At 35.0% G+C, this 22,572-nt stretch overlaps 1 protein-coding gene across 1 annotated transcript in view; it reads right to left on the minus strand.

The window, feature by feature from the left end:
• CRPPA (CDP-L-ribitol pyrophosphorylase A) overlaps positions 1-22,572 on the minus strand; it is a 105,934-nt gene that overhangs the window by 58,834 nt on the left and 24,528 nt on the right. Inside the window, exons 3-5 of the mRNA XM_062495383.1 lie at positions 21,756-21,905; positions 7,836-7,940; positions 703-748 (exon numbers count right to left, since the gene is read on the minus strand). Of these exons, the coding sequence (XP_062351367.1) occupies positions 703-748; positions 7,836-7,940; positions 21,756-21,905 (301 nt within the window). The remainder of the gene's footprint in view (positions 1-702; positions 749-7,835; positions 7,941-21,755; positions 21,906-22,572) is intronic.

Here is a 22,572-nt window from a genome sequence, read left to right on the forward strand (position 1 = left end):
TTTTTAATCCAAAGGCAAATCCCTTTCTCTTCATCAGTTTCTGGGGTTGTATCCCTCAGTTCTCAACAAGGATTCAGGCAAGGGTCCCCTGAATCACTGCCCATCAGTTTACAAGAACCATCTCATTATACAGTACTGCACTGTTTTTAGAGTGAGCCCATCTAAATAAAGGCTAAATCCAGTTTCATGTTAAACTAGCATGAAACTGCTGTCACCAAAAAAAAAAAAGTTAAACTGTTCAACAAAATATTTATAAATTAATGAAATACCTCAATATCTCATAACTGCTATATCAATTTACTCAACAACTGCCTGTATGCAAAACAGCAAAGAAGTTAATAAACAGCAAAGGTATTAATATTTCATTTTCATTCTACTATGTACAACACAAAGATGGAACATATTCAGAACTGATCTGCAAATGAAAGAAAAAAATTGTTTATTCCTTATAAGGCCCTTCAAAATTAATCTCTATTTGACTGTAATATACACAGCTTTTTATAAGGTTCTGTATTCTGAGAGAAGTAAATAAAGATTAATATGCCTAATACAAAGATTCCAGTAAAAAAGCTAAAACAACTTGCCTAGGCACATCTTATCCATCATATAACTTTTCTTAAAGACATTTCAAACTATCACACACAAAATTCTTAATTAGAATCAGGAATATGCAAACTGACAGTCACAAGGACAAATACATACCCTTAATGATTGATTCAGCTGCATACAGATCTCGCTTGTAGGTCACCTAAAGGACAGACAAGCCTCATTAGATTTAACACAGCAGGAAGGAATGTAAAACCAATAAAACAATGGCCTGAAGGCAATTCTTTATATTTTAAACACCACAAACAAGTGATATTGTCAATTTCTTAATTTTGGTAAAATATCACTGGCAATTTATGAGAACAGAGTTTGCAGAAACTACTGGAGACTTGAGAAAATCCCTTTTCCAAACACTTAGATCTGCTTAGAACTCATTTGAAACTTAAAAGTATTTTCAATCCTTTGAAAAATCATGAAAACATGATAAGGCATCTATTTTTTTACACATCCACTCTACTCTAATTTTATTGCAAATAGATTAATTTTTAACAGGACTTAAGATCATAAAAATGACAGCAAGGGAGAAACCTTGTTATTGCTTTTACTAATATAGGTGCAATTTTTCAGTAATGAAAGACTGTTACTGTTAACGAGTCCAATTAACCAGTGGGAGTCAGTGAGACTACAAGTAGACTGCATGAGCTTTCAGAGAATTAATAAACATCAAATTCTTCTTGAAGACATTAATCAGATCAAGTTTGATGAACAATAAGAGGCTGAATATTTACTTGGTACTTGCAAAAACACCCTTCATATCTGTCTTCGTACCCTCATGATGGCTGACAGTCACAATAATAGGCTTTGCAAATAACAGAAAATTAAAGTCAGCATCTACCCAAGACATTAACAGTCTTTGCTAGCAACGTCTTCACAATGACAAGCAGTGACTTGAACTGACATGACTCTTAAATATTTGTATTTGTTTTTACTGCAAATTCATTGTATGCTACATAAAATTTTACTGGACTTTCTGAATTTTTTTTTCTCTAGAGTCTGAATATTTTTTTTCTTTCTTTTTGAAATGAACTGAACAGAATTCCAAAAGCTTTAGTGCTGTAAGATAAATCTTACAGCAAGACACCACTAATAGTATCAGCATCTTAGTGTCCAAGTAAGTGATCATTTTATTTTAATGTAAGGATTCTTGTAACTATTTTCCTTTCAATCTCATAAATTAAGCTCTGTATTATGTCTCCATCAGACACTGATGGATAACATCTCATGATTTCCCCAATGCATTATATTCTTTTAAAATTAAAAACTAACTTACTTCCCTACAGTTTGTCATGTAGGAAGAGCAGCCAGAGAATGAATCTATCCTGCTAAATCTTAGGAGTCTGACTTTACATACAGACATTTACATTTTTACTTAGTGTTGGGAAGAATCAATGTGTTAAAGTTAGATTTAAGGATAGAGTGACCGAGTGACTGATTTTGCTGCAAAGTTTCTTTCTATTCACCAGATTCTAGAAGGCCACTATACTGAACTTTCAGTAAAGTGTAACAGATTATAATCTCAAAACCCTTCAAGAAACAAGACTAAAGTCTGTTAGAAATGATCACATACTAACATTAACAGTCTCTTTGTGGCACAAATTTAAACAGTCTGATCTAACAAAATGGTAGGTGCAGTCTTCAAGAAAACAGCACAGGAGAATAAAAAGAATGAACCTTTAGAAAAATCTCTTCTAAAATTCTGAGACAGACATAAGTAAATTCTTCTTTTTTTCCTAGAGAAATAAATCATCGAAGACAGTATCACAATACTTCATTTGTACTTCTTTCATAATCTTTGATTCTGTAAGCTAATTTCAGATACAAGCTCCTATAGGTTTCATGAAAATTGCAGAGTTTACAGAAAAGCCCTTCCAGATACCATCTATGACCACCCCTTACCAGTCAAGGAGGGAGAGTTTTTCTACACCTGTTTCAATTTGACTAAAATGCTAAATTCAGTTCCCTGAATGGTCCCTATTTATAACAGTTGCATGGAGGTTGAACCCAGATCTGTCCATAGAATTCTAGATGAACTTGTAATACCAGAATATCTCTTTTCTAATTTCATATTGTTTCTCTACCCATAGCTGACATACTGTATTTTGCCCACACATGGTGGAAACTTCTTATTCTCTATGGTGCCTACACCACATTCAAATTCACTGCCTTCCAAGAACAATGCACTAAATATGACCTACACTTCCTTTGTTTCTAAAATCAGTTATTTATATTTGGCTGCAATGAAAAGCATATTCTTTGTTGAAAATGTTTCCTAAGTAATCCTTATATATAGGTTACTTCTGATCGATTATATTTTTATTTACAAATCCTTAAATCTTTGTCTGCAAACTATCAGACAACTGTTAAATACCTTAAAGGAAACAACAGTTTCTGCAGAAACTGGTGAGACATGGTGAGAATTATCTTTTGAAATATATCAATTATCTAATTTTTCATCTATTTCATAAGAACTAGTACAATTACAGTCATCCTATTTTTAATTAAGATGTCATGTATTAACAAGCCATACTTCTGCCAGTTGTACGTTGTAACAGCACTACCATTTTTATCAACCAAAATTATAGTCTTGTAATAAAGTCCTGAAGTCGATTTCACTAAATAAATAAATTCCATGTTGGTTGACATTAATTACTTTAATCCCATGACTCTTTATCGATCAAGTTTTGCCTGTAGCAGCACACCCTTTTGTTTTGCTGATCAATATCAAATTCACAGGCTCCAAATTACTCAAATTCTCATTTTTCATGTGATAATATTAATTTTTATTTTGTCCTCTTGAATATCCAAGATTTTCAGAACTTTATTGATGCAATCCAGAATATCACTAGGCCAAATATTAAAACTCAACACAACCACCTCACAGCCACAGAACATGAAAACATGACTTGCTTCTAGGAAAGGCAGAACAGTCTTACTTATTACAGACTTACAAAAATATACATTAAATGCAAAAATACAACTCTTTACCCAACAAATACAACAAAGTTATGATCACACACACAAATGTACTGCATTTAATGAAGTTTAATGAAGTTTTTTCCCTCTTATACTAAGACATTGTACAGATATCCTTTGTATGGGATAGTTTTATAGGATTAGAAAATAATCTGTTGCTTTTTAGAAATAGTGAGGATTTTTCACGTTGTCAACATTGTCTATAAATATGTCACAATTTTTAAAAAGTGTTTTTACCTTGAATTTTTTATCTACAGTACACACACACACACATGTTGGAGTACAGCGAATACATTCTGTTAGCTCATTTTACACTTCAAGAGAATATTGCCCCAGAATATTCGAGGTAATTTTACTTCCAAGGTATCAAACACAGAGAAACTGAAAATGTGGTGTTGCTAGAGACTTTCCATTTCTTTTTTTTGCCATCCTGATGAAAATATCTTATAGATATGTAAGAACTATCTTTAAAATAGAACTTATAAATATTTGTAACACTGAAGTAATTTGAATTATTTGGTTGTTTTCACTACAAAGAATTATTTTAATTTTGTAATTTGTTCCCAGAAAATAAACAATCTCTTGGATTTAGCTCCAACAGTGACTTTGAAATGTTACTTTCCCTAATGTACAAGTGCTCGGGTAAAATAATTAGTGTTAATTCAAGAAGATGATATTCAAATACACATAACATTTTCCCACAGTTTTGAGTCATTTAATGCTACGTAGGTTGCGCACCTCATGCATAAACTGAGTTCTTACAAGTATCTGATCTGCTCTTTAAAGATTCTAGGTCCTCATAGGATGAACCTGGTTTTTAATACTCGAACTTTAGAAGCTGTTAATTGACTGCAGTTCTTCTGTTATGCATCCTCTGAAACCTCAACTGAACAATGATTATTTATTTCAGTTCTCACTTATCTGGACAGAATATCTTTTTGCCTTGTGTTGAAAATATAAGACGGAAGCCATTAAGAGAACATCAGTTCTTGGCATATGAAATTTCATTTAGGTCAGCATTAAAAACCTAGCAGAAAATAATAACAACATTTTACAAATTACAGTGTTATGACAGCTAAGGAAAGACAATTGTTTCTGAGAGCTGATTAGTAACAGCAATAGTTCCTAATCATTTTATAAGCAAGCACCACTTGAGAAAACTGGCAGTCTTCTGCACTCCATGAAACTGCAGACCAAGCATGACTATTCTCTTTTTTAATGGTACTGCTACAAGCCAACTGCCAAACACTTGGGTACAGAGTGACTAACACCAGGTGCTACTCAAGAAGGAGCTGTATTGCTCTGTAGGCTCTCAACTGAAATGAGTATTTCCTGCAGAAACAATGTCATATTTTACAGACCTTGTCATTTTGAAGCCTTTCACTTTTAATGTCTTTACAAGCCACAGAAAACATCAATGACTTTTAGCTACAAAATTAGACAAAGCACAGGATGTGAGAAGGTACTTTAATGACCTGGCACCAGAATCTTTGTGTTTACTGCATGTAAAATATTCACTGCTCTACACTGCCTGCAGCACAGTGTCTGCAGATAAATGCGTGCTCTTGCTACTGTCAGACTCTGCACAACACTGTCAACACTGAGACTGTGATGGGTTGACCTTGGATGGATACCAGGTGCCCAAAAAAACTGCTCTGCCATTCCCCTCTTCAAGTGGATAGGGGGGAGAAAATATAACAAAAGGCTCATGGGTCGAGATATCGGCTGGGAAAGATCATACAAACCAGGCTTAACTCAGGGAAATTAGTTTAATTTAGTTTAACTTATTGCCAACCAAATCAGAGCAGGATAACGAGAAATAAAACAAGATATTAAAACTTCTTCACCCTACCCCTCCTCTTTCCCCAGGCTCAACTTAACTCACAATTTTATCTACCTCCTCCCCTCCAGTGGCACATGAGGATGGGAAATGGGGGCTGCAGACAGTTTATCACACAATGTCTCTGCTGCTCTTTCCTCCATTGGGGGAGGACTTCCCTTTTCACATTATCGTTTTACAAATGTTTATAGGCTTCTTTAAAGTCTAGTGCTACTTCAATGGGTCCCACATGCATGAAGTTAACAGCATCAGGATTTTGTTTCATAAAGAGTGTTGGACAATGACACTTTAACAAGTCTCTTTTAGAACAAAGATGTGCACAAGTTCAAGTCCAAATGAAACTGGGGACTGGTTACTAATGCTATTCCTTGGGGCCTGATACTGGGGACAATACTGTCTAATATCTTTATGAACAACCTGAGAAAGGGGAAATACCCTCAGAAAACTAGTAGATGACAACAAATGAACAAGTATTCATTCAATATGCTCAAGGGTCCAACAGTAATTTAGAAGGATCCTGAAAGCCTAGAAAAAGGAGCTGAGAGAAACTTTGTGGTCTGTAACAAACATACAAATACAGCATCCTGCATCTGGGACAGAATGATCCTGGGCAGCAGCAGTCCATGCTCATCTTGAAATACAGAAAACAGCCTTTACAGAGAAGGACCTTCTGAACAAGCTGAGCATGAGCCAGCAGTGGGGAGCAGTGGAGAAAAGGAATCCAACAGGGCTGTATCAGTAAGGAAGCAGCCCTCATTACAGGTAATACAGGGACTACTCCCCTGTGTCTGGCCCTTCAGAGAACACTCCAGAGTACTGTTTGAATTTTGGGCTCCCCAGTATAACACAAAAAGGAACAGATGGGAGCCAGCAGAGGGCTGCTAAGATGGTGTGAGAGAACTTGGCTTGTTCAGCCCAAATTACGGAAGATGGAAGGTGGGGAAGGGTTAATTAATAGCCATAGTGGACATAAATTGGACTGTTTTTGCAGAGACTTCTGTTGGCCTTTCTTCTTTTGCCAGTGCAAGAGGCAGTAAGGGAAATGATGATGAAATAACATGAAAAAAGTCCCTATACAAGGTGGTATTCATTAGAATTGTCTTCCCCAGAGACCCCATGAAATCTCCCTTCTTGCAGATATTCAAAACTTAGCTGGACAAGGCCCTGCACTGCCTAATATTACTCACCTGGTCCCAATTTCAGCAAGGTGTAGGACCAGATGACATCTACCTATTTCATCCAGACTTAATTATTCTGTCATTCTAAGCTACATTTATCTGCTGGACATCAGTAGTATCTACAGACAGCAAAGAACCAGATGAACATTATAATCAGCTAAAAGAGTATTACTGATGTATTTTTCTTCCCTTCATGTAAGTACCATGCTTTGCAATGTGGACAATGAAACCATCCAAAAAAATGAAACCATCCAAAAAATCATGTAATGTAAATATGCATGACATAATCTGTCCCTCAGAAGACTAAATAGAAAAAACAGACCATATACTGCTTCAGAAAGACTGTATGCCCCCAACAAGACATCAAAAGAAATTCTGTATGCAACCAATGTACAAGTAAACTTCGCTCTTAAATTGCACAGGAAACTTGCACTGCAGATCCAGGAAACTGCCTTTTTTTGTAAGATCTATGGTTATACTATTAGAAATTATGTCTCATTGGAGGAAATTTACTGTCAAAGACACATGCAATGATTTGAGCTGTTTCCAGATGTGGTAAGGAATAAAATTTTTTAAAAAATAATAAAAAACTTTAAAATTTATTGACACAACAGCTACTAAAAACAAATAATGTGCCACCATCCAAAACAATGATATGTGATACTTTGAAGTAGAAGGGACAAATACTTTGGCACCTGTACACACAGCTGTTTTGTCAGTCTTCAGGAACCTACCAGATTACCAGAAAAGGTAAATTATGTTTAAAAAACTTAAAAGATTATTTGAAGATGTCTTAAATATTACAGTGTTATGGAATGTAATGAACTACTCTAAAAATTAAATTGTTGATAGTCTGGTATTTGGCATCAGAAAGAAGTGATGCCCTCATAGGAAAAGTGGAGGAAAATAGGCAAAATATATAGAAATAACAGGAGAAAACTCATTTCGTAAAAGAAAATTCTTAGTTTTGGAGATTACAGATTTATAGTTTTACAGATTCTCAGATCATTCAAATATCTAGATGTTTTTCCTATTTAGAGGAAATCACTGTCTTCAAGAAACACCTGCCCAAGTCTCGCTACAATAATGAACTCTAAACAGAGCTCAGACAAGTTCTGAAAAATGAAACAGAAAAGCCTAAATTACAATTGAAAGCACATCTGATTTTTTATGATAATATGCAAATTTTATTAATTTTAAATTACATGGATAGAACTAGATATTATTATTTTCTTTACCTTCCAGAGGTCAGCTGTTCCTTCAATAAGTCTGGCATTTGTTTTACAGTATTTCAGAGCCAGATGCAAACATTCAGTTCCATAATCCAGGTCATAGTCTGTACACTGTAGCAATTAGAAAGAAAAAATATCTTAAATTAGTCTTAGATATTTCTAAGCAAAAACACATTTTCTTTCATTTATTAAACCTTATATCTCAACAGTCCTATCCACAGTAATACATCCATATTAGGCACATAGGTTCAGCATGGATCAGAAATAAAACAGTTTTGAGAAGCTTATGCCAAACTGTGGCTATTCAACAAAGTCCTACAGAAGTAAACAAGCACTTTGTAAGCACAAATTAATACAGTTAGGTGCTGCAAGTATCTTGCTGAACCGTCATATTGTTAAATAAATGAATGAGAAGTTACATGTAGAAAAAATTCTTGATGGAGTTGAGAGAGGCCTCACCAATAGACACCACTGACCTTCCAGTGACAAACCTTTAGAGCATGGGAACAATTTAATAGATGTAGAAACATGGCTCTTCAAATGCTGTTTTGCTTATTGCAGAATCAGAAAAGGGATGGTAGTAACTAAGAACCTCTGTATACCTTATGTGATTCCTTCTATCTTTTTCTCCAGTTATCTGCACAGAAAATAGCAGTCCCATGCTGCTGCTCCACAATCCTCACAGTAAAAAAAAAAAAAAACCAAAAAAAAAAACACAAAACAAGAAAAACCCACACAACAAACAAAGATTTATCTACCTTGTAGTCATCTAGAAAAGATGTTATTCCCTTGACACACCCTTCCCAAGCAGTTTGGCTTCCTATTGATACTGATTATAAAAACCTCATTAATGAAAAACTGAGTAGGGAGAAGATGAATCTTGTAAGCTTCATAGGTAGAAAAGCAGGAGCTGGGAGCTTATCAGTCAGGACTACCTCAAGATGAATTAGCCTAACTAAGATAAGAAAGTTCTACTCTATTTTCACATTGCTAAATTAGCAGTCCATCCAGAAACACAAATTCTATGTAACAAGGAAAACTTAAGATAGCATATTTTATTAAAAAGGAGGTATTTGAGGAGATCACAGGTGGGCTAGCACACTAACCAGTCTCTATTTCAGAGTGAATTGTCAACAATAAGTAAGAAAGAACATGGCAATAATATGTTCTTACATTCCCAGAATGCTCCCTTTGCCTCATATAAAGCTATTATTCTGGCTTCAGAAATCCATATAATAAAAAGTCCCTGAGGGACACATTCAACCAAAAACAACTGACTTAACAGCACTCAGTGAATTACAGGAATCCTAAATTCACCCAATTATTTTTTGAATAGCAGTATTTTTTTAGCAACTGCAGGAGGGAGTATCTCATTCATCACTCTTTTCATCACATGCTCTGTTATTCTGACAGAAAAACTACCTTCTCAACCCTTCAAATGCCCTACCACATCTCTTCTCACATCTTTCCACAGATAAAGAGATCAATATCTATTCAGTCATTTCATGTGTGGAAACTACTTAACAACTTTTATCAACCCTTTTACCCTCCATTTATCTACAGTTACCTACCAATTTTATCACATTCTTCTACAAACCTTCTCAGTTAGCCCTCATCTCTACTATGCAGAAGAAAAAATGAGTACCTCCACTTCCTGTTCCAATTTATTTATGAACAAAATAACTGGACAGGTCTCTACATACCATCATGAAACTCCAGTGGTGATTTACTGCAATGAAAACTGGTCATACACTTGACCTTGTTTCTTATCTTCTAACAAATAATCTACTCTGGTAAGTCCCTTCTCTTATCCCAAATCTTTAAGTTTCCTTCAAGAGTATTTGGTAAAAGCTTCTGTGAAACATCTTATTAATGCACTTAGGTTGTTATCACCTAAATCAACCTCAAACACAAGGCCAGTAAAGAATGACAATTAGCTCTCCAATATATAAGCTTTCCTTTACAAACAATTCCACTGTGTCAAATTTAACCATGTGTCTACAAAATCATGTTTCAAAGATACTGTGCTCAGTAATTTCCAGTGCCCTCCAGACTTCAAGAAATTGAAATTGTCAAGTATGTAAAAATTTTAGTGGGTTAAAGAAGAACCAAAAGACAATAGTTCAGTACAATCAGCCTTTCTTTTTATTAAGTTCCTGGAGAAGTTTATTAAAATAGATGAAGAAAAATTTTTTATGCCTGTTTTATAATGTATCAGTGAAATTCAAGCAATTTATTCACATTAAACATCTGAATTGCAATACTCATACACACAGATATCCTAGGAAAAAAACATAGCTGTCACTTTTATATTATTTAAACCAGTAAATTCTGCCATTTTCTTGTGTCAGCTAACTTAGAAAAGCAATTTAAATGTTATTGCTCTCTACATTTTTTTAGCTTGAGTTACAAAAAAAAATGGACGCAAGAACACAGAGTAACTTAAAAAGAAAGGGGTTCCAGAAAACCAATTTGGAACATTTTTAAATTAAACAGAAATTTAAATAAACAGGATACAAAAAAAAGGTCAATAAAAAGATAAATAAATAGGGGACTCTATCTCCGAAATACATAAAAATACAGTAATCCCTCAACTAAAGAGGTTCAGAGATAAAGTGGCAGTAAAACCAGAAATGGCTAGTAACTTTCAATTCCAAATATTTATTACCAAAATATTTCCTTTTTTCATTTTGTTTTTAAGGAAAATTTTCTGGTAGAACACAAACTAATGTGGGTAACATGCAAATTTTAAAAACCCATGTATTTTTATTTTTGCTTCAGAATGGAAGAGGAAATTTCAGAAATAAATTTAGCTGTGAAAGAATTTACTTTGAAATAAAATAAGTAACATTTTAAATATATGGGTAATTAATGTAGTTAGGGCAAAATGAAGCAATTCCAACTTTTTAGCAAGGTATTAATCACAGATAATTAGAAGGGAGTGGAGAAGTTCCATAAATGGGCTAAGGCATCTTGAGAGTATTGCTTGCTTCAAGGGATGAAATATGACACAAAGCAAAGGAATAATTAAATACATATTTCACTAACACTTGTATATCATGACATTTACCACTCTAATTATCTGTAATTGTTTCAACCTAAACATATTGTCAGAGTGTACTGTTCTCCAAGTCTGATACACTGATGTCAGAGGAAAACAATGAAATGAAGTAGCAGCACAAGGCCAGCTGTTTATATACCATCTCATGCTAAACATCTTCACATGTGAAATTTTAAATCCATATTTAAAGTGCAGAATTCAAAAGCTTCTATCTTGCCCTAAGAAATTCAGTTAACAAATCAGCATTATTAGAGAGCACCTATTAAAAAAAAAAAGTCCTGCATCAGGCACAGCATCGCCAGCCAGTCAAGGGCAGGAATTGTCCAGCTCTGCTCTGCTCTGGGGCAGCCTCACCTTGAGTGCTGGGGGCAGTGTAAGGGCACCTCAGTATAAAAAAAGACATTAAACTGTTTAAGAGTTTCTAGAGGAGGCCAACAAGGATGGTGAAGGGCCTTGAGGGGAAGCCATATGAGGAGTGCCTGAGGTCACTTGGTCTGTTCAGCCTGGAGGAAACTGAAGGGAGATCTCATTGCAGTTACAACTTCCTTACATGAGGAAGCAGAGGGGCAGACACTGATCTCTTCTCTTTGGTGACCAGTGACAAGACCCAAGGGATTGGTCTGAAGTTGTACCAGTAGAGGTTTAGGTTGGATATTAGGAAGCAGTTCTTCATCCAGAGGGAAAGAGCAGGCTTCCCAAGGAAGTGATCCAGCACCAAGCCTGGCAGAGTTCAAGAAACATTTGGACAATGCTCTCAGGTGGTGGGACTACTAGGGATGTCCTCTGCAGGGCCAGGAGTTAGATTCAGTGATCCTTACGGTTACTTCCAATTTGGGATATTCTATGATTCTACAAGAATTCCAGAATATTTGTGAAGAAAATTCTTACTGACCCAGATATACAACCATTCTCATTCTAAGTTTTCTGTATGTGATTCAGCGTACATCTAGATTCAGTTTACAATACCAAAATCTGTTTAAAACTCTTACTCTTTCTAAAGCCCCTTTATTACTGAAAGCCTTTTTAACATAAGTTTGAGAGTGTACAGTTAACTGAACTTGACAGGCACACACAGCTTTGTGAAACAATAGACATAGTTTAAGTTTCAGACCACAGATTTGAAATGATGGAAACAGCTGGAAATATTGGCACAAAACATATCCACAGAAGAAAGAAAACATAATAGTTAAGCTTTTTAAATGACACAGAAGGAAATATGTTACTTAAAAATGCTTTTATACTGTTGAATATTCAAAGACATTATAATAGGTAGTTTTTGGGGCACTTTTGTGGGTGTTTTTTTCTGTTTGTTTTCCACGAGTGGACGTTTGAATAAAGTGCTACAAGTGGAATGAGATACAGATTTTAGTATTACACAAAGTCTTCTTCCCCAAAATTAGTTTGAAAACATTTTGAAAAGTACAACTACTTCCTAAAATGCAAGGTATATTGCTGTTCCTTGCATGTAAACATAGAATAAGAGGTTAGAGAAAAGAGCAGATATGCAGCCTGTCTCCCTGGTATTTACTAATAGCCCATATGCTTAATTCCTTCCAATACAATACTTTGAACACTAATTTACTGTGTCTTTATATGGGAGCTGGTAGCCATACAACAGACCCAGCACAGATAAAAAGAAGGTTCAATACAGGACTGTTATTTTCTAATATTTTCATAATTCCTTAGTTTATAATGACACAAAATATTCTTTTATGCATTAACTGAAATGTATGTTCCTTTACACAGTTATCTTTAAAGTCTTTGTAGAGCCAGCATTTATACTTCTGTAACCCTTGACTGTGTAATCTCTAGCACTTTTTCCACTGTCAGCAGCATCTCCATTTTTTTTCTCCCATATAAATCCATTCAGTAACAATATCAGAACACTTGCATTTAAAATGCATAACTAATCAACAATAGCAGAGGTTTACGATTTTTCCAGATCCTGGAAAATCAAGTTTCCGCTGCTGAAGTGCCAGAGTACATCATGAACACTCATCATCAGGAACATTTTACTGAGTTAAGAAGTAGACACAAGCTCTCACTGAACCTGAATTGGCCTATTTTTAATCCTGTTTTATAAAGATTTTTTTTGCCACGCTCATTACCACTGAAAAAAAAAAAAAGCTGAATCCAACAGTGGGCTTGCAGCAAGCACTCAGCCTGCATCAATATGCCACAGCTAAATGAGAGACAGCAGAAGCAGCAAACAGGAGGAAACGTGACTGAGGAAATACTGAGATCAATGTAAAACCAGACTATCTCATCTCTGAAACTATTTTTACTGTAGTTAATTATTAAAACTGTTGTGACGTACATCCAGATGCAGTAGTAGTGAAGAGAACAAAGATACAGCAATTTACTCCCTACAAGAATTAAGCAAGCCTGTTTTTATACAGACTTGCATCTATATCCCAACAGCTTTCACTGCAGTAACTGCAAATGCCTTTTCCGTACATGCCATGATTTCCTGGAAATCTACCATTACACCCCTGAACACTTCCTGATTGCTCATTGGAATATTTTGGTACTCACATTACTTTCCAGGTACACTAAATACCCATATTTTAGTTACAACATGAAGAAATAAGAAAATACTAATATTCTATGTGACAAGAGTAATATTCAATACACTGTGTTAGAACTCATTGTTTAAACTCTTAAATTTATCTTGCAAATTGGAAAAATACTGGGGAAATAATTATTTGGACATGGAAAAATACTGGGGAAATAATTATTTGGACAAGACAAAGACAAGAAAAATCTTGCCCTAATGTAGAAAATACAGGTTATTTAGGTAATTCTAAGAAAATTTGAAGATGTAATTGTTCACATTTTCCCAATAAACAGATTTCTAAATACATCACATTATAAAATTAAGAAAACAACAGTTAATTTAATTGAGGTCAAAAGCAGAGGTGAGGAAAATTCAGACCAAGCTAAAATGTATTTCTAAATTTATTTTTTTTAACAGATAAGATTATTCACTCTTGAAACAATTTACTTCAGAAAAATTACCTCTTGACTTATATAGTATCAAAAATGGTCCTTTTCCTTGCCTTTCAATACACCAAACTCAATAACAAGAGATTAAAACCTTTAGCTTCACTACCTGGTCTTCTTTGTTACTATCTCAGAACAATCAGTAGATGACAATTTCGGTGGGCGGTCTTCCATACGTGGGATACCAGGATCCTCACTCAGTATTCAGCATTTTCTGAGCTTGCATCAAACAGGTGATTCTCATGGATACAGGACACTTACCACGGTAAATCCAGTAACACAACAGTATTCCCATAATCCAGTCTAACTTCCAATTGAATATTTGCATTTTGTGTCCTTAATATACACCTTCCAAATTATATCTGAAGACAAAATGCCTTTTCACTGCCATAGAGATGCCAAATTTCACCCATGGAGTGAAAGCTTTGCACCACTGCAGCAAACAATTCCAAGAGCTAATATGTGAATTTGCAAAGTTCTTTGAGATCCTACAGGATGAGGAGTGACATAAAATGGAAGTAATTATCCCATTAGCAAAAACCCTTTTTTTCTTGTGCAAGGCATTAGAATCTCTCCAAACATTCCTGTGGCAGAATTTAATTAGGGAAAGGTGGGGATTGAGACAATATCCTGGCTCTACCATTGCTCCAAAGAACTAATCAAGTACAGAGCTATCTAAACTAGCACAATTTTCTCTAGACCACCAATCTAGCTTCACTTTTTGAATAAAAGAAAGCATTACTGACAAAATTCATTTTAGCATATTTACCCTGAAAAGTATTCTTTAGAATTGGGTAGGCTTTAAGGATAGGAAAAATTATTTATTCCTCCCTCCTCCTCAGGGCAAAGTTGTCAGGGTAAAAAGATGCCAGATGAAATAATAGACCTCTTTGGAAAAAATCTCAGAGCTACAACATGCAGACTATACAAATTAGGATTTTCATTTAGGGGAGCTTGACAACCCTGCAGTTAAACAACAGTCTTCATGCATCAGCCTGACAATGAACGGAGAAATGCAGAATCTCTGCAAAACTGCATTATTAAAAAAGTAGCTCTATAGCAATTGTGCATCAAAACAAGAAAAAAATTACCAGCTTTCAGTGTGCATTAAATGGAACAGAATTCAGGTAATATTGAAGTTCCAAATAAATAATTTTTTAAAAATGTGACTAAAAGAAGTCATAAAATCAAAGCTGAAATGGATTACAACAGTTACTGTTAATAATGTGAAATTTCTCATGTGAGAAGAAATAGATTTTCTTCTAACATTTAGGAGTACACAGATTTCCTTGTCAAACCATCACATCTAAAATCCTAATGACCTATGAACAAATCAGAAAGGTGTCCTTTTGTTATATTATTTCATACGCTTAGATTGTGCATTGAAGAAGTCACAGACATTTGCTACCTTCATACAAGTAGTACACAGTTAATTAAAATTAGGGCTAGGGATTTCAAAAAACTTCAGCTGAGTACCCAGCTTACTTGGACCAACCAAATAGGTAGTTGCACTAAAACTGTAATTACCTGTTATATAGGCAGAAGGAAGAATGCTGCCTTTAGGACTCCATACAAAGGAGAACATTGGTTTGTAGTACTGTCTTCATACAAATCATACTACAAGATTACTATTATTCTAGCCAGCTCTTGCCTAATTCACAAATCACTTCTTGATTCAGTATTTCAGAATACCTTTAATGAGAAGGAAGAAAACCTATAGACATAACTGGAATGCAGAATTAGGACAAATACGATAATGATGTTACATGGCATACATTTGTAAGACCTGAGCATGTAACTATAAACTACAAAAGTAAAGTGTGTGACCAGAACCTGGGAATGTGGAAAAGGAAGTGGACCTACACACACACAGAGCACACAGAAACTGCAAAATCTGTTTGAATAAGAATGAGGTTAAATGATCATCCTTACAACACAATACCCTTAATAAAAGATTCTTGGTGCTTTTTTAAGAAAGACAAAGGTCAAGAAATAACCCAGTACAACTTATGATGAAATGTATATATTTTATGCATTATTTGTCATATATTTAAAACAATGGTGATCTCTTTTTCAGTCCTTTTACAGTACAGAAATGAACAGCTCACACCCATATCACTAATTCATGATGGAATAGAATCAGATGAAAAAATATTCCCAAGTGAATGTTTACAGGAGATAAAATATTAAGTTGACCAGTTTTGATGACAACTTACATGCCTTGACATACACAAAGTTTCATGTTTAGTGAATGTTAAAAATAAAGGTTGATGTGCCTTGAAGATTCAGATATCTTTAGTCTTGGCAAGGGGATGAGCAGTGTTTTTTTTCAGGAATCCAGCATTAGAATTAAATACCCAAATTTTGTCTCACTTATATCTTGTTCCTTCAGTCCTTTTTCTGAATCTGACCCCTTCTCCCAAAGTTGCCAAGGTTTTAGTCAACAATTTGTCTACTACCGTTCATCTAATCGCTTGTTGCTCCTGGCAATAATAATTTGACAGACATTGATGTTTTTAACAAAGAATGAAGCCACAGGAAAATCCCCAAATCAGTCTAGACATTTTGCCTCGAAGGACTTTGCCTGACCTATGCCAAAATATTGCTAAACTGCTACAGCTGACTCCACTTCCCTGCTGCAGAGGATACTAAAATGCTTCACACATGTTTTAAAAAGAATCCCAGTAATGTTGTGCCCTTTCAAAAAGTACTTTAGAAGTTTACAAAATCCACATGGAATACACTCCCTATTATTTACATACAGAAAAGACAATACTTTCAGCAAATACTTTTACAATGGCCCTAACAATAGCCAACTTCCTTTCTTACTCTGGCAAAATCTTGCCTGAACATTTCTAGGGGTTTGTTAGATGAGAATCATTTTAGGATTTCTTTTTCTTCTACTTATGACCAGGTTGGACAGTTCACAGGCTATCTCTTCTCCTCATCTCCACCCAATCTGTGGACATCTTGCAATGATTTTTTTGGGGAGTGGAAGAACATCTGCCTCCCAGAATTCAGCATCAAAGTATGTGCATGATTCTCTCTGACACACTATTGTTTTGTATCTTGTCATTACTATGTTTATATATAGCCATTCTCTCCTATGCAGGCAGATGTTGTAGTGGCCCATAAGTAAATGTAATTGCTTAATATTCAAAGAGTGGTTAATGTTGGCTATGAACAGATACACTAATTTAGTGTAGTCCAAAAAAATATTAGTCTACACATATTTTCTACACAGACTAGATAGAATCCTCAAGATCAGACTGATCTGTGTGGATATCTGTAAGGAGATTATAGACATGAATCAGAGAAATGTCTCTAAACATGTTGAAGCTCATTCTCCTTCAATGAGTATTCCTATTTCCTGCTCCGTTTTTTCTTTTTTTACTTCAGCTTCATTGTTCTGATTAACTAAATATAAACTACCATACTCTGCAAAAGGTCTACTATCAACAGATGATTAAACTAACTATGTATGTAATACAAACACCCCACCCTACTCAAAAGTGAGTAGTTCTTGCAGTAAATTTCCACAGGCACTGCAGATCTTGAGGAAAATTGTAAGATACTGTATAAATGATCAGCAGAAAAAAAATGTGAAATTTTAAAAAAATAATTCTTAAAAAGCTATCCCTTAATTTTGACTTAGTGATCAGACTTTGTCATACCACCCACATATGAAGGATTCCTGCAGAACAGCATTCTAATATGTCCTGCTCTTTTTTCAGCTGTTTGTACCTATTCCTTCTTGCAATGTTCTTGGCTTCCCTGGACTGGTGATGAGAAACTCTCTGGTATTCCCCATATTCATGCCGACAGCTCTTTAACTGTTGTATCGTCTTATCAGGGTGTTTGTTTGTGTATCTGATATAGAAGCTGATCAGAATCTTCTACCTACCACTCCTCTTTCTGTTTCCATTTTTGGTTGTTCCTCCTCAAGATCATGAAACGGTAAAGCTTTTTAAATGTTCCTGCTACCTTTCTTGCTTTAGCAGATACATTTCAAGTGTTCAATGCTTTGAGTATTTCAGCCATTTTATATTGTGGTTGTTTGTACAGAACACATGACATGACACAACAAGATGCTTTGTGTAAAAGACAAAAAAACCTTTGAGATCTTTGTGCATTTCATAATATCACAAAAGCAAGTATTACAGAAATCAGTCTCAGCCTACTCTGATTAAAGGAAAATGGTAGTCTATCTGACTTCCTGATACTCTAATTCTTTCAAAAGGTACCGCTCCAGGGAACACTTGACTTCTGGTAAGTAAAGTCTTTCCCCCACCCACCTCCTCCCAGGCTTGCAGGATCATACTTCACATTTGTTCCTATTTAAATAAGAAGTGGAACAGAAACATGAAACTACCTTAATCAAAAATGAACAAGTCTGGTCTAAGGAATCTATCCCTTATTTGCTATCTTTGGAAAGGGTGGATTTTCAATTAACACTTAAACTTTCCTGATTTTCCTTGAGACTGATAAAAATAGAAAAGAAACAAGTATTTTAAAGATAAGGAATTTTTTACTAACATAACAAAATAAAAATAATTTTTAAAAAATTTGATTGGCTGACTTTGTCCCAGGTAATCCAGAATTGAAGTAAATAATGGATTCTGCCATGTTTTTACAACTTTTCCAGAGGTTTTACTAGTAAAAAATTAGACGCTTGCATTTCTGATTTTAAAATTTTTAATTTGTCCATTTACTATGGTTCATTACACTGTGCAGGAAATGAGAACTCATAAATTAGGATATACCAGAACTAAGAGTAGTGATGCAACATCACATTTATCCCCTTAACAAATTTATACATCCTTTTACCTAAAATCCCAAGGAAAACCCCTGCTAACAAAGCCTCCCACGCACAAGATACACACACTGTAAATACAGTTATTTTTCCCCTTGCAGTTGTTTGCATTGGTCACTTGTCTTAATAAACTTAAGAGTTATGAACTCAGAAGTCTTGATATCCTAACAGTTATAAATCAGAAAGTAACATATATCTGAACAAAGATGTGTTTGGAATACGTGTTTTAGGCAACAGGGAAGATGTAAGACTGAAAACTAAATTAAATACATCACAATGAAGTGCAGGTGAACAATCTGGTTGAATTCCTCAAAATCTGTCCTGGATTTTTGGCGCCAAATATAATGGGGATTCCCTGTAGTACACATATATTTTTAAGATACTATTATAAAACGATCTTTGGTATTTGTACATAAAATTAATTAGGGGAGATTCAACAGGTGTGTATTTTTCCCCAAATCAATACTATCCTTTTTTTTATTTGAGCAAGAAATGTAAAATGTTTTCTAAGGAAATTACTAATTTGGTAAAGATCATACAAACATATTTTTTCATATTTTAACAGTGTTAATACCTTACTCCATTCTAGTTCTAGATAAATTTAAAACAGCAATAAAAGAAGGACCTCCAGTCTGCTCGGCCCAGATTGCTGCCAGACAAGAAGAGACAAAAAAGACTGCAGATGGCAAACCCGAAAGGGTCAGAAAACTAACCTTTAACTGAATTTCGCAACTTTGTGGTCAATATATTTTACATTCACAAACACATCTGGAAGTAAACACTTTAAACCTATCTACTCATATCAGATGGCATTTAAATAGAGATGGAGTTTAAAAGCCATATTCCACATTACCCACAGTGTAACTGAAAAGCCTGTATTACTCGAAGCACTAATTCAAATGGACAATTTCTTTCCAAGGAATGCATGTTTGACGGTTGTTTTCCCCACACTGTTGCTGCATAAAGGTCACAACTGTATAAAATACACAGGCATGGGATCACGATCCCAGGCAGAGCCAGCCAAAATGAATTCCATTCCCAGCTTCATGAACGACTTGCAACATGAGTAACAAAACTATTTTCTCTTGTTTATCTGTACAATGATACTTACCTTCACCAGGTTGTGGGAATTGATTATGGATATGTTAATACTTATGAAGCATCATAAGCTGCATCCATTCCTACAAAAATCTGTCCTACAGTAGCTTGACTAGGTTTTTCAGGACAACGATTATCTGTCTTTTTTTATTTGTTTGTACAGTTCCCAGAACAATAGGATCTTAATCCTTGACTTGGACAGCTAGACACCATTGAAACATAAATAATTATGAAACAATATGAGTTGAGAGATTTTAGCAAAGTGTTATACTTCCCAAGGGTCCAGGCACAGAGCATTAAAATGACCAGAATTTAGCCAAAGCAAAGGAAACTGGGGACAAGAAACCACAGCCTTGGTTGCTTCTAACAACTTTGGTGGCTTGTTCTTGAAAGAGCAGGGATACAAAAAAAGAAGACTGATGGAATGCATATGTGAGAAAAAAACTCTATTCAGAGGAACGTAGGAACTGCAAATATAGCTGTCTTTTGAGTGAGACATTTAGGGCAAGAGATTTTATGCATTTGCCAGCTCTACTGTATTTGCAAATTATAAGCAAACAGAGCAGAAAAAATACTGAGTTGTCTGGGGGATGAGGGGGGGGAAGGTGGTTGCAAGAAACAGCACATAAAAATGAAATTTGCCAAAAGATACACACATCAAAGAGGGTTGTACAACCAACAGTAGCAGTCGTCTCTTGAGATGTGTTCTTATTTATATAGAGGCTACATTTCTTATGAGTATACCCACTACATTCAAGGTAGAATCTCAGAAGTATCAGCTGTGTGTCATGTACTAAGAACAACCCCCTGCATCCTATCAGAAGCAAAAAGGTTGAAGCCAGTCCAATCACTTGAGTAGCTCTTCATCTTGTGTAGTCCTTCATCTTCAGCATCTAATATCTTCAAGTAACACACACAAAGGGTATGACACAGAATTTGTGCCAACATTTCTAAGGAAAACAATTATTGAACAATTAAGTAACAGCTTCTTCATTGCCTATCCTCAGATTTTTCTGTTGTTAGTGATTTCTAAGTTTTGTACTCTGAAAGTGAGTATCAGAAACTTGGGCTTGTTTAGAATTGAAAGACTGATGGGAAGCATGACTGTCAGCATTAACATGAAAAATAATTCCTTCCAAGTGACAAATGAAGAAATGCTCTGCTTCCAGTCAGTCTGGAAGATACCTGGAGGACAGGCAATTTCCACAAGGTGATGAATGAAAAGGAAGTAGAGTGTTGAGAAGAAAGGCTGGAATGTTTCCAGTAAGATGTGAATGCAGGGCAGGGCAAATGAAAGCAGTCTTCAGGGCAAATTAAGGCAAAAGAGTCAGGGTTTAATACATTATCCACAACTTTAATTTTTCCTGAATGAAGTTAATTTTAAAGCAATATATTAGGAAAAATATGAAAAAATTACAATAGAGACAAGTAAACATTATTTTTAGCCACTAATCAAAGTATGTATAACACACATACAAGAAGAAACAAAATAAGCATTTACCTAGATGTAGCAAGTTATATTATCTCAGTATTTTAGAACTGGCTGCATCCCACTAAATGACTCTAAAATGTCATTATTTCACTGTGCACCCAAAACCCTTCGATACTCTCAGTCAACAGCACATAATTTACATAGACATGTAACTTTAAACATATAAACTCACTTATTTAAGTAATTTAATTTATGCACAATAAAAATAAAAGCAAATTTGTCTTTCCAGCCATTTAGACCCATTACCCCTTCTTATATTTAAAAATTAACTAATCAAAAATTTGAATAAATTAGAATGATAAGGCTTTTTTTAAAGATACAGAAGTAATAGGCATACAGTTTGACATGATCTGAAATAGGTGCTAAAGCTCTATTCTTGAAAGAGAAATAAAGTTATCTTTTTTTCTGTTTAACTGAAGTAAATGGAAAAAAAGGTCTTAGAAAGCCTTAATATCTTACCTGTTGGTATGCTTCATAGATTATATCAAACAAGAAAGCCTGAGGCATTTCACTTGCTCTGTACCTGGCACGTTCCAGTGAGTGGTCCAAGCACCCATCAGCAGCAGAGGCAATAACAGTAGAAACTAAAGGACGGATTGCTCCTGATGCCTGTGGAACAAAACACAATGAAACCTAAATGTTATCAAAATTAATTTATATCACAAAGCTTTAGTTGAAAAAAGCTTGAAAATGATTTTGTTTCCTTCTTTATCTTTTCTATTTCTCATAATCAGTAAGTCATACTAACTAGTCTGCATGAGACTTTCAAGATTAATGTAGCAATTAATTTTGCATAAGATTGCGTAAGAACACTTCGACAGACAATTCACCGAAGAAAGAAAGAAATCTTAAGTCCTTCACAAACATCTACTGCGAATACATGTACAGATCTAAGATGTTAATTCTTCAGACTTTCTTCTCCACACATATAGCTGGTTTCTGTGAGGACACTTCTAGGCCTATTCAGATAGCAAACAGCAGCAGACACCTGAGAACACTTGACAATCCACAATACCTATTGCTTTCACAGATCTCAACTTGATCTAAACATATCTAAACTGATCAGAACTATGCTACAAGAAAAGTTTCAGAAAACTGAGCTTGTTCCTCTGTGTTGAATTCACCCTGTGGATTACCAAGTAACCACACTTACCAGTGAAATCGGAGGGAACACAGCATACACATCTGAAAGTACTCAATATCCAGCAGCATTGCGCTGCAGAACAGATATTTAAATGCTTATATTTCAGTTTTAGTTTTGCTTAGGTTTGAAAAC

The sequence above is a fragment of the Cinclus cinclus genome, chromosome 1 (assembly GCF_963662255.1).
Source record: "Cinclus cinclus chromosome 1, bCinCin1.1, whole genome shotgun sequence".
In the NCBI taxonomy this organism is placed as follows: Eukaryota; Metazoa; Chordata; class Aves; order Passeriformes; family Cinclidae; genus Cinclus; species Cinclus cinclus.